This window comes from Crocuta crocuta, unplaced genomic scaffold (genome assembly GCF_008692635.1).
Source record: "Crocuta crocuta isolate KB4526 unplaced genomic scaffold, BGI_CrCroc_1.0 scaffold5, whole genome shotgun sequence".
NCBI lineage: Eukaryota > Metazoa > Chordata > Mammalia > Carnivora > Hyaenidae > Crocuta > Crocuta crocuta.
The window spans coordinates 2,012,380-2,025,077 of record NW_027530500.1 but is presented as its reverse complement, the minus strand read 5'-3'; the positions used below and the strand labels follow the sequence as shown (position 1 = coordinate 2,025,077).

Below are 12,698 nucleotides of genomic sequence, written 5' to 3'. Positions count from 1 at the left end.
GCCCCTGCCCCTCTCCCAGCATGCCCCCTACTCTCTCCCAGCATGACCCCGGCCCACTCCCAGCATCCTCCCTGGGACTCTCCCTGCATGCCCCCCACTCTGACCCAGCATGCCTCCACCCCCTATCCCCACATGTTCCCTGGCCCTCTCCCAGCTTCTTTCTGACCTTCTCCCAGCTGCTCCTTAACCCTCCCAGTATGCTCCTTCTCCCCCCCGCCGTCACCCCAGCCGTCTCCCAGCATGCTCCCCAGCCCCCAGCCCCCAGCCAGTGACCTGTCAAGGTTCTCCAAAGAAAACACCCCCGCCCAGGTTGCATCCCAGCTGCAGAGGCATTGGTGGGCAGCTTCAGTGCTTTCAGGGGCCTCAGACATGGACAAGGAGGAGGAAGAGGACTGGTCTGGGCCTATCTGGCCCCTTTCCTAGTGCCGCTTAGACCCTGACCCCACCCCCATTCTCATTCCTAGTGGCGTCTCCTGGCCTCCATTCCCATCTGTCACTCAGAGCATGAACTGCAGAAGCCATAGGGCCATGGCCTAGCTCTCCCTCCCTTCCCATGACCTTGGCCCTTCCCAGGGAGGGGATAATCACCAAGGTCATCTCATTCCTGGCTTCTATGCCCTCAGACACAGCTGCAGAAGTGACTTATTCTAGACTTAGCAGATGTATGTAAGGAAAAAGGTTTCAGGGACGTCCCAGTTGAGGCATTCAGGGTCCTTCAGTCAAGAAGGTACAGGAAGTCCTCCCTGGTATTGAACCACTGCCCCCAGGCTACCAGTGTGATTAATCCCCTCTGTCACTGGTCTCTGACCTATGCAAAGGGACTTGATAATCGTGCCACTGCAATCTTTGGGATCAAACAAGTGTGGATCTAAATACACTCCCAAAACAAGATGGCCTTGGACAAAGTACCCAGCTTCTCTGAGCCCTGACTGTTTCATCTATAAAAAGGGAACAATGATACCGGAAAGCTTATAAGGATGCTGGGAGGCACACACGGGCCACGTCCAGCAGCTGCTCAGATCAGATCCTGTCTGCTCTGCTCCCATAGCAAACTCTCCAATACCACTCTCCTCCCAGGAGGCTTCTTTAGCTCCTTGCCTTGACATTCAAGGGTTTCTAGAGTCTGGCCAAAACCCACTGCCTGCTCCCATCCAAATTCCACGCCCACCCCCCAGGCCTCCAATCTTCCCCATGGTCCATGCCCAGAACCACTGCTCCCTCCTCCAGGAAGTCTTCTGTAACCTCACCTCTGTCCCCTGCTTCCCGTTCTCTTACTCCATAAATTCAGCTCTTGACATTTCCTACCTGGCAGCCACAATTCCATTTTGCACAAGCTCCGAGGCCAAAGACCACCCACACTCACCAGCTGTTTGTTGAAATTCTGGACACACTGTTCAAACTGCTCATCCTTCGTCTCATCTGCCTTCCCTAGTTTCTGGAGAACCTGCCAAGGCCGAGAGAGAAGGAAGCATTACATTGAGAAAGCGACTGTCAAACCCAGAGTGCCTGATCGCCAACACCACAGATGCTCCCCACCCCCACCAGGGTCCTGGAGGCCCGTGGCCAGCATCACCCAGCCCAGGGCACTAGGACCCTCAGAAGGCCTCATGGCTGCCGTGAGCCCGAAAGGCAGCCCTGAGTCCATCCAGTCCTGAGACCTCCCCGTCCTCCATCCAGGGCTCGCCCATTGGCCAAGAGGAGGAGCTCAGGTCAGGTTTGCTGCAGGGGCTGAAACCAGGAGGAGGGGAGCTCCAAAGGCGGAACAGCCCCGAGTGGGAGGTGACACCCCAGGACAAGGAGGGCAGCAAAGGGTGGCTTAGGTCAGACTCCTGGTGTCTCAAGCTGACTAGATTTTCAGAAGTGACCTGTGCCAGCCACCCTGCTCCCTCCTCTACAGCCCAGCAGGCCACACCGGGCCCACACACACTAACACACAAAAATACACACACACACACACACACGGGCTCACAGCCACCCACTCTCCTCCCAGCTAGATGTCCCAGAAGTGGACTGTCCCCGGGTGAGTCACACTGTGCCTTCTCAGCTGTGTGGGGGGAGCAGAGACGGATGGGTAAGGGCAGGGAGACCTGAAGCCAGAAGAGGAGGAAAGACCTAAAAGAGAAGGAGCCGGATCAGGAGTCAGAGAGGAAGTCTGATGAGAGAGGGAAGGGGGTGGAGGCCGGGAGGGGTGAAGGCAGCAGGAGAGGAGAGGGCCTGAACGAGAAAGATGAGGGATGGAGGCAGAAAGGGGAAACTGTGGTAGAGACGGGGTGGGTTTACAGCGAGAGAGGGAGGCAGAGACCCCCGCTTCTGGCACCCCCATGGGAAGCAGGAGGACACTGAGACATTCGGTACAGGCAGTAGCCACAGCCTGACAAGCATGGGAAGGAAAGGTGGCGGTGGGTGGGCGTGGCAGGTAGAGGGGGGAAAAGGCTGCCCAAACCAAGGGAGACCCTGTCCCTGAACAGAGTCCGGGCCCTTCTCAGCGGTGTTGCCCCCTGTCTGGCTGGCTCTGGGGCCATGGCGAGGTCCATGGGCTCTCAGACTGACTCTCAGCATGGAGCACATTCAGCCGTCTCGTCAAGTGCCTGCCGTGGGCTTCTCTGCTGGGGCAGCAGACATCAATCAGACATGGATGCAGCCAGACAGAGGGAAGCACCTGGGGCTGTGGGAGCCCAGAGTAGGGATCCCATGCAGCCTGGGCAATCAGGGAAGACTTCCTGGGGGAAGGGGCAGCTTAGCCGGCAGGGATGAACTTGCAGCCAAGCAAGGAGAGCAGAGAGATGTGGTACATTACCAGGAACTTCCAAATAGCTCAGGGTGACCAGAAGTCACAGCGGACGATGAGGGAGGACATGGGCAGCACAGGGGCAGTGTGCGCATGGGACAGCGGCCCACTGACAGCCTGTGCTACAGCGGTCAGAACGCGGTATCTCAGGCAAGCACAGCTGCGGGCTAATGTCGAGGGGAGAGGAAAAAGGCAAAACAAAACCACCCTGAGCAAGAAAATGGGCATTTCCCGCCATCCACGGGCTCCCCCACTCCTCCCCTTTGGCAGCAGCACCCAGCTGGTCCCGTGGAAACGGGGTGGAGCTGTGGAGGCACCTGGCCCGCTCTGCATGGAACTGGAGTAGGTGACTCACCCCGCTATCAGACGCTGGCCCCTTGGCCCCGCCACCTCCAAAGACAGAAATGGAACACTAGGTGGGAAAGAACTTCTAGAAGCCGACAGCAGCCACAAAGGTGAGGAAGAGGCTCCCGGGAAGCAGGGTCCAGGCCTGGTCGGCCCTCAAGGCCGGAAGACTGGGAAGGTGGCCCTGTCCACCCCCTGCCTCCCTTCTCCCCGAGGAGATGTACTCAGTCAGCACAAGTCCCTGGTGCCCACTGTGCCACCAGAGCCCGAGGTCTCCTAGCCCCCAGGCCTGCACATGCACGCACAGCTGGCTATGTGCTCCACCCAGACAGCCTTGAGAGCGGCCAGCCACAGCGAGCTACGCCAGGCAGTGAGAAGACCCATCAGAAAAGGCACTTTCTCTCTGAGCCTCAAGCGCCTTGTCTGATAAATCAAGAGAATGGCAGCACCCACCTTAAGGCTCCTATCTGTAAAATTTATCTCTGTACCTGGCATACTCGACAGCAATCTCCTACAAGGCCTTCCGAGCAGCCTTCACGCGATTGGGGGCCAGGCCTAACACCAGGCAACCCCCATGCCCGGTGCAGACTGAGAGCTTCCCAAGAAGCCAGACAGAATTCAGGTGCACACGCACCGAACATACATGTGTGGGCATGCGTGCACACACAGTGAACTCCTATCCACCCGTCAAAACGCTGCTCATACGCTACCTCCTCCATGAAGGCGTCCCTGCCCGCTCTCCCCCCAACACCACTCTGTACCACTTAACGGCTGGGACCTACTCTCCTCACTGCTGTGGGAGGTGCCCAGTGTCTGCCTCTGGCTCTCTGCCCTGGCCAGACAAGCAGCCTGAGGTCGGAGACACTGGGCCACACAAGCAGCCTGAGGTTGGAGATGGTGTCCAGCCTCTTGTGCGTCCCCAGCTCCTGCAAAGGGCTGACTGAGAACAGGACAGACACAGCTTGTTCTTGGTGGCTGCTGGCTAATCTAAGCCATGACCTTCAACAAAAACATCCCATCTCTCAGGCTAAGTATCCTCTTAGGCAAAATGGGAGGGCTGTGTATAGAAAGTACTCAACCTGACACAGGGACGGAAAGCTGACCGTGAAGGGTCAACGTTAGAATTCGGGTTAGAATTGGCACTCGCGTAACCTAAGGGCTGGTCTTGGACAATCTGGGCCCACTCCAGGGGTTCCAAGCCTGAAGAGCCCGTATGCAGGGGAATGACCAGCTTGGGAAGGTAGGCTGGTCTGGCTCCACATGGCCTCGGCTAACTGCCTAACCTCTCCACACCTATGGTCAGTACGGCACGTCCACAGGCTGAGGCTCAGGAGAACGCCCGGTGAGGCGCATGCTGCTCTCGGCCTCATTAATCCCCACTGTACCTACCCCATTTTATAGGTGGCACAGCTGGGTTCCCGCTCTCAAGGTGCTGCTGGTGTGGCTACTAAAGGGAAAAGCAGGCTAGGCCCTGCCCACCTCGGAGCAAGGACGAAGATAAATTTGTCTGTTAAAATCCCACAGCTTCCCCACTACCAGGTTCCTTTTCTCCAGCTTCTGTAACTGGACTCCTTCCATGGCCCAGCTGCTGGTCAAGAGGCCTTTGTGAGCCCAGACCATGACCCACCCGCTCTGCTCCCCATCACCTAGCAGCTGTTCGGCCATGCTGCAATCTGTCCGCATCCCCGGGGAAGGCCTCGAGGCTGCCCTCTCCAGTCGCCACCCGTGCCTTCACCTAGGACACACACGCACACACCCGGCCCTCTACTCACCAAGAGGCAAGCCATAGCCAAGGCCTCAGGCCTTAAGGACACAGGTGCTCTGCCCACTCAGTACGCGGTTGGTTAGTGGGGCCACCTGGTGCCCCGCGCACACACAGACCACTGACAGCGGCAGGGGAACTCTGGACATCCAGAGGGGCCTGGCCCCGGGGGCCCAGAGAATGCAGGACAACCAAGATGGTCTTCTGGGATGAGCGGGAGGTGGGGAGAGAGGCAAGATTCCCATGGTCTGTCCAGGGTTCTGCAGGGGGAGAGCCCCAGACACACCAGTGACACACTCGGGCACTTGTCACACGTGTCTCCCTCTGTGATAAACACAAGCCCTTCTCATGCTGGGGCAGAGGACGACAGGCGCACAGACCCTGGCACATCTTGGTGCTTGCCCGGGGGAGGGAGTGAGGACAGCTCAGCAGGTGGGAGAGCTTCAGATCAGTGCCCCTCCTGCTTCTCAACACACCCTCAGCCTGCCCAGAGCAGTGGAGCTGCCGTCCTCAGGAGGGACAGTCCAGGGCAGGGTGGAGAGGACAAACCTCCTTCTGACAACATCCACGGTTCAGCCTCACCGAGCCTGCGCTGTGAACCGGGGCCGGCAGCCCCTCCCTGCGCAGGGCAGGAGGCTCACCAGAGCTTGGTGAGCTTCGGAGGAAGGAGGGCCCCTTCCTCAGCCCCTCACAGCCCAGAGCATCCGGCTCCCACGGCCCGAAATGGGGAGTCCTGACAGACCTTCAGCTCTCCTCCTCCCAGTCAGCAAACGGCCCCCTGGGGACAGGCATGTGTGCCTCTACACAGCTGTGTTGTGTGACCACCAAACCCAGAGGAAAAGGAAGGTCCCCCCAGGGCCAGGCTTGTTTGCACTAGGAGCAGTTTATCACTCATTGCTCACTGAGCGCCAGTAAAGTAAATCTTTACAGATACCAGGCGCACCCTCCTATAGGTAAGTGTCTTCACCTCCACGTGACAGAGGGCAGGCGAGTGCAGATAAGCCAGGACACGACAGCCAGGAGTAAGCTCTGAGCCGCCCTGCTGCTCCTAACCTCCGAAACTGCGGAGCAGCACCCAGTAGACCTCACCCAGCACCAGCCACTCCAGCCCAGCAGACACGGTGTGGATGTGAGGTCTGCAGGTGCTCACCCCCGGGGCTACCCTGGGTGGCCCTGCTTGGAGCCCTGAGACACCCCCCTGTGGGGTGGGGCGGGCGGGGGGAGGTGGCTCTAAGGCCTCCTTCCTCCAGAGAGGGGCTGGCTTCCCCTGCACTGAGGGGACACATGCTCACATCTGAATGGCACGGCCCAGGGCAGGAGTAAGTGCTTTTTAGAACCCAAGGCTGGGGAGCAGAGCCACGTCCAGGGCCCCGGGAGGGAAGCCCGAGGGAGGCCGGCCGGTGTCCCCAGTCAGCCCCGGGGCCCAGCCTCTGGGCCAGGCAGGAAAGCCAGGGCTCCTGCAGCAGCCATGGCAGCCTTGTGATGACTGCTGCAGCGGCGTGTCACACAGCTGGCTGAGACGGGGACCCGCCCGCACTTCGCCCAGCACGTCCATCACACACACCCACAACATGAGAGGTATCAGGGGGCTCATCCAGCTCCCTGCAGGAACCGACCCCCCCAGCCGCCGAGACCCCATTCACCTTCCTCATCATCTCCCGGCACCAACGCCTCTGTCCGGTCGGTGGAGAAGTGAGCTGCACCGGGGGGCTGGGCCCTCGCTGCCACCTCACTGCTTCCTCCCAGGGGAGCTCGCGGTCAGGGAACCACAGTGACAGGATGCCGGTTTTTGCACCTCATACAGAGGCTCCCAGACAGGCAGGACAGGCCAACAGACAGGCAGAGGGGCAGGCAGGTAGGAGGCCAGCCTTTCCCACAGGGCACTCAGCACACACAGCTGGGCTCCATCCTGAGGCTCAGACACCTCAATGGGGGGAAAGGCCAGGGCCGCCCCTCCTCCAGGGAAGACCTGCCAATTTGGCATATTCTGCCCACCCCACTGTGGGCCTCTGTGTTTCTGACTCACACGCCCTTCCCCACCCCGACACCCCGGGGCTTTCTCTCGTCCCTTGGCCCTGAGTGCCTCCCTCTCCACCCTTTCTCCCACACACAGCTGGGGTGGGCCGGGCTAGGGAGCTGCACAGCTGGCCTTCTGTTCTCCCACTCCAATGCTGCAGGTCCCTCAACCCCTGCGACAGGCTCTGACACTAGCGGCCCGAGCCTGTTCCCACCCTGGTCTCAGACCCGCCCCCAGTGACCCAGGCTCTGGGCAGGACCCCGGCAGCACCCAAGTGAGGGCACAGAAGGACAGGACAGAGGCAGGCCCCCAAGTCCGGGACCCACTGCCACACTGCATATGCCCCTAGGCTGAACCATTCCTGCAAGGAGCTCTCGCTGTCTTCAGGGGGAGGTGTGTTCCTTGCTATTGAGGAGTATCTCATTTAACCTCTAGGCCATATCCTGACTACATACTCTTACCCCCAATTTAGAGATAAGAAAAGTAAGGCTGAGACATTAAGTAATTTGGCCGGCCAGCCAGGACCCTGTGGCTTTGTGGTGGCCGTGAACAAGTGTGGCTCAGGTCTCAGCTGTGGTGGCAGATGAACCAGACCTCTAGACCCATCACCGCGCTCCAGCCAAGGCCACACCGCCCATGGGCCTACTCTAGCCAGTGACTGATGTGCTGGGGTTGCACATCAGCCCCAATGGGCTCCTCCAGCAGGTGAGTCTGGCCAAGGACCACCCCCCCACCCCCAAGCCTTGCTGAACCCTTCCCAGCGCTGAGCTGCAGGCTGAGTGCCTTGCCCAGGATGCTTCCTCCTTGGCCTCTTCTATGGTGGCCATCTGGCACTCCCATTTAATGAGAAAGAAGACCGAGGGACAGAGCGCTGAGGTGGCCTGTGGCCTGGCCAAGGTTAGACCCCAGGGCTCCTTACATCTGGGTCCTTCCACTGGGTGCCACCCCTGAGGTGTGGCTTTGACCGTGGCCATAAGGAAATAGCTTCCTCTTCTCGTTCTCAGCACCCAGCCCCAGCGAAGCTTGCCCCTCCCTCAGAGAGACTTGCGGACCCACCCACCCAGCCGCGCAGAGCAGTCAGGCAGCTCTGCCTTCCGAGCAAGCAGCCTTGCTTCCTCCCTGGTGGTCTCCTGATGACTTAGCAGCCCCAGGGCTCCTGCTATGCCTTTGCATTGGGCAGGGACCCAGGGGAAAGGGATAAAATGAGGGGCCTGACCTCTCTTGGAAGGAGTGTGGCCCCACTCCAGCCCAGCTGTGGCCCGCAGGAGGAGAAGCCACGCAGGCTCCTGCCTGGGAGCAGAGCCCAGGGCCCCAGAAAGCAGGTCCAGAACACACAGCAGAGTGGCCCTGGCTAGTAAAGCTCCCAGGCCCTCCTTCAGGGCCAGGCTGGCCGCGCATCAGGCTTTCCCTTACAACTTCCCGAAGGCTCAAAGACTTTTCAAGAAAGATAAATGTTGAAACACTGGCCTTGGGCAAGAGCCAAGAGCAGCATTCCATCCCCAGGAGGCAGGAATGCTCCCGGGCGCCCAGGCCCCCCACACAGCGCCCCTGTGCACACTCACCGGCTCCCACGCACAGGCAGCAGGCACGCCCAATACCCACACACCCACCTGCTGACGCCCACCCACGTGTCTGTGCACACACTTCCCGACGGGGCCGCCCCCAAGCACTATGGGAAGGCAGCGAGAACCATCAGGAGGCCGCAGGGCCAGGCAAGGAGCAGAGCTGAGGCCAGGACACGCTGCGCAAGGAGAACCCAGAATGAGGAAGGGGAGACGGAGAGAAAACCAGAGAAAGGGAAACTGACAGTAGCTGAGGGTGGCAAGCTGGGCTCCAGGCCAGGGATGGGCCGGCCGCAGGCAGGTGGGTCTCAGGGAGGAGAGGGAGCCGCTAGACTCCAGCTCCCTGTCTCTACCCCCAAACACACACACACACACACACACACACACACATGCATGCACACATCGCTGCTCCCAAAAGACAAGGCTGGCCAAGGGGCCTCCGTCCCTTCTGCTGGTCTCTCTGCACCGCTGTCCAGCACCGCCATTTCCCCAGGCTGGCTGCGAGGTGGTGGCAGGAGAGACTGGCTCTGAGGACAGGCATCTCACATCCGGCCTTCCTCCCAGGGGGACAAATGCCGTCAGCCCACCTCACATTCCGGAGGGCTCCCCTCACCGGCCTGGCGCCTGGGAGGCTCTGGCTAAGGGCACCACAACCGCCCCTCCTTCTAAGCTCCCTGAATATTGCACTGCAAAGCAGGACCCCAGGGCAAAGGTGGAGGGAGGGAAGCCCACCACCCTAACCCGCTTTCGGGGGCAGCAGGACATCCTGAGGTGGTGACTATGGTCTCATTATATAGATGAAGAAACTGGGGTTCAGAGAGGCCCCCAGACCTGATGGTTTCGAAAGCTCAGACTCAACTGGCAATTCTCAACGGATGCCCAGCGGGACAGGCAGCGCCTGAGGTTCACTACAGAAGATTCATCCTGCTGCCACGACTCCCCTTGCTGCATTCCGAAGACGTCACTGGTAACGGAAGCGTTTTTGTGACATAACCAACACAGACAGATGTGTAGCAGAATGCAAAGTTGTCACCATTTTTCCAGTGCAATAACAAACTAGAAAAGTATTTCCAAGTTCCTACTGGCCAGTCCAGGCTGGGCGGCACCACCCCGCCCCTCCCCCATCCCAGAAAGCTCCTGGCCTTGCCCCCACCTGGCCGGCTGTTCTTTTGACAAGTCTTCCTGCTCTGGAAGCCGCTGGCCCCTGACACCAGTCCATAAACGCCCCTCGTCGTTTTCTGTGGACCCCCGTCTGAGGAAGCCCACGGCCTTGCTTGGGAGACGGTCACTCTAAAATTACCTCCTTCCTCTTTTGGCGATTTTCCCTTTCCTTTACGAAACGCGGGTGAGAGTCAAGAGTGATGTTTGGTTTTCTTCTTTGTGTCCTGAACTGGATCAGCCCCACCACAAGGCCTTGAGATTGGACTCATTGGTCAAAAGCCAGAGGGCAGAGAGCCCTGAGGCCCTCCTCCATCCAGGGGCTGGAGGCCTAGCCGCTGACACAGGTGGGGAGCCTGGGGGGTCTCCCACTCCTCCACACCCATCTCTCCAGGTGGACAGGAAGGCGCTCACCCCAGGTGACTGTGGGCCAAAATGCGCTCCCCTCCCCTTCTGTCCTCCCTCCCAGGGGGCCTGAAATTCCAGACTGTTCAGCAGATAAGCCTGTGGCCAGCTGCCAGGGTAGGGCCACCCAAAGCCCAGAGGAAGCTAGGGTGGGCTGCGGTAGGGAGGTGGGAACAGCCAGAACAGAGCACAGGGGCACAGGGGAGCTGAAGCAGCAGGGCCCAGCGTCAGCACGGGGAAGAGGTTAGGCAGAGTCCGGAAGGGCCCTGCTGAGCTGGCCAGGGTNTCACTCCTGCCCCCGAGGACCAGCTCTGGACAGCTGCTAAGGGGAGGGAGGGAGGGAGGATTGTCTGTGCCCAGGACCTCTTCCAGTGGGAGGGCCTCAGGGCAGAAGGTTCAGGCTGTGCAACCCTAGGCAGGGAGTACACCTCTCTGAGCCCTGAGCCTCATCAGTAAAACGGAGCCAAGACCTCTCTCTCAGGGGAAGAATAAGGATGAAGTGTGCTTGAGTAGGTGATTTCCTTTCTGTTCCTCCCCACCCCCAATCTTAACCTGGGGGTCCTCACAGCCAAGCTAGAAAGTTCAGGCCACCTAGTCCCCACCCCCTCCCGCCCTCNCCGCCCAGGCACTCCTCCCACAGCTCTGCTGGGACCCTGCAAGCCACCCCCTTACCCGGGCCCCCTCTGGTGGTAAGAGGGCAAAATGGTGGAGGCCCCATGGAAACCAAGTGGTGCCTAAGAGTCCTGGCCTCTCGTGACCCCCAGCAGCCACCAGGAGCAGCCCTGATGCACCTTGACTTTGCTGGCTCTGAGCCTGGGATGCAGCCCCTGTAGGGGGAGGCCAGAGAAGGCTCACAGCCAGGGCATGAGTGACACGGGGCCACCCGCTAGTCTCCTGTCATGCTGGGCGGGGCCTGCAGTGGACAGGAACGACCCCATCCTTGGCCCAGCACCCCACACCACCTGTTCAGAGATGTCAGCACAACCACCCCCAGAGCCACCACCCTGCCCCACCTGTCCTCTCCATGCAAGTGTGGGTGCTATTCTCAGCCCCAGGCTCCAGGACACTAGCCATCAACAGAGGGGTGGAATCTGTCCCTCCAGGGCACGGCCTCCCACAGACCCCTCATCAGCTGCTTGCTTAGCCCGGTGGGGGAACAGCTTGTGCAGAGCACAAAGCCAGGGCTGGGGGAGGGGAAGGTGAAGTCCCTGCCAGCACCCACCTGCGTTAAGGCACAAAGGTCAGCCCTGGGCCCCCAAAATCTCCATCTGGAAACCCTGCTTCCTCAATGACACCAGCCCATCGCTACTATTTCACATCACCTCCTCCAGGCAGCCTTCCCTGACTCCATCCGAGTCACAGAGACTCACTTGCCCCAGTGGATGCCCTTAGCCCTTTACACATGTCTATTCCTGTCAGAGAAGGTCAACCTAAATATGCAAACAGGCCATTTGTTTATTTCACCAATTGGAATGCTCTGTGTCCACATCTGTGAAATTGTAGCTATTAAATAGTTCCTATGGGCACCTGGGTGGCTCAGTTGACTGAGCATTCGACTTCAACTCATGATCGAGGTCATGATCTCGTGGTTCGTGAGTTCGAGTCCCACGTCGGGCTCTCTGCTGTCGGCACAGAGCCTGCTTTGGATCCTCTGTCCCCACTATCTGCCTGCACCTCCCCCGCTCATTCTCTCTCTCAAAAATAAATACAAAATAAATAAATAAATAACACCTAAAGGAGACAAGATAAGTGGTATTTTTTTCAAACACATTATCACTACTATTTTGGTTATTGTTGATATTTTTGTTATTCAAGGCAGTGGATGCCCAGAACCACCTTTAAATAGCTCCCACCCAGTCCAGCCACCAAAGCACAGATAAGCAGCTGTGGCCCAGCAGTCAGGGGAAGATTGGGGGGGGGTCTCACCCAGGCCCCTGTGCTGACTCCCAGGCCCTTATCTGCCAGGAAGCTTCCAGGCCACAGCCCTGAACCGTCCACAAGTCCCTGGTACCAGGAGGGCACCCCACGGACCCCCAGCTTCACAGATGAGGAGTCAAGGGCTAGGGCCTGGCTGGCTGAGGGCTCCCCAGCGGGGTAGGCCTGTTCCACTGCATTCCACTAGCAGAGGCAGGAGGAGACCTGGGAAGGGGCTGGAGGGGAAGGACAGGCTGACCCCCAGGTAATCCAGTCAAGGGTGAGGCCTGGGGTGGGGGAAGATAGAGGGGCCACCAACAGACCAGGGGTGCCACGTGCCTGGCGGAATGAATGCCTAGGCTTCCTTCTTTGTTTCTTTTTCAAGTTCATTTATTTATTTAGAGAGCGAGTGTGTGTGCGCGCACAGGGGAGGGGCAGAGGGAGAGGGAGGGAGAGAATCCCAAGCAGGCTCCGTGCATGAACGAACATCAAGATCATGACCTAGGCCAAAGTCAAGAGTCAGACATTCAACCGCCTGAGCCACCCAGGTGCCCCTTCAGGCTTCCTTCTGATAATCTTGCACCCTACTTTTCTGTGCTTTGGAGGGGGGCGGTTAGAGAAATAGGGTGGGCAAGGGGCAGACCGAAGGGGAAGGCAGCATCTCCCCCAGCCCCAGCAGACGCAGGAGGCCAGTGCACAGCAAGCAGGAGCAGGGGCCGGAGGGCTCACTGGCTCAGCAGACAGCTC

The 12,698-nt window shown here is 59.4% G+C and overlaps 1 protein-coding gene across 17 annotated transcripts in view; it reads right to left on the bottom strand.

The window, feature by feature from the left end:
• The window catches only part of BIN1 (bridging integrator 1), a 58,123-nt gene that overhangs the window by 26,253 nt on the left and 19,172 nt on the right, over positions 1-12,698 (bottom strand). For 15 of the 17 annotated variants that reach the window (XM_077766776.1, XM_077766765.1, XM_077766769.1 and 12 more), the window contains exon 2: positions 1,364-1,444. In XM_077766776.1, coding sequence (XP_077622902.1) covers positions 1,364-1,444 — 81 coding nt within the window. Of the gene's footprint in view, positions 1-1,363; positions 1,445-2,797; positions 2,956-9,627; positions 9,709-12,698 lie in introns of those variants that run through there. The other 2 variants (XM_077766772.1, XM_077766767.1) reach the window with 2 other exon arrangements.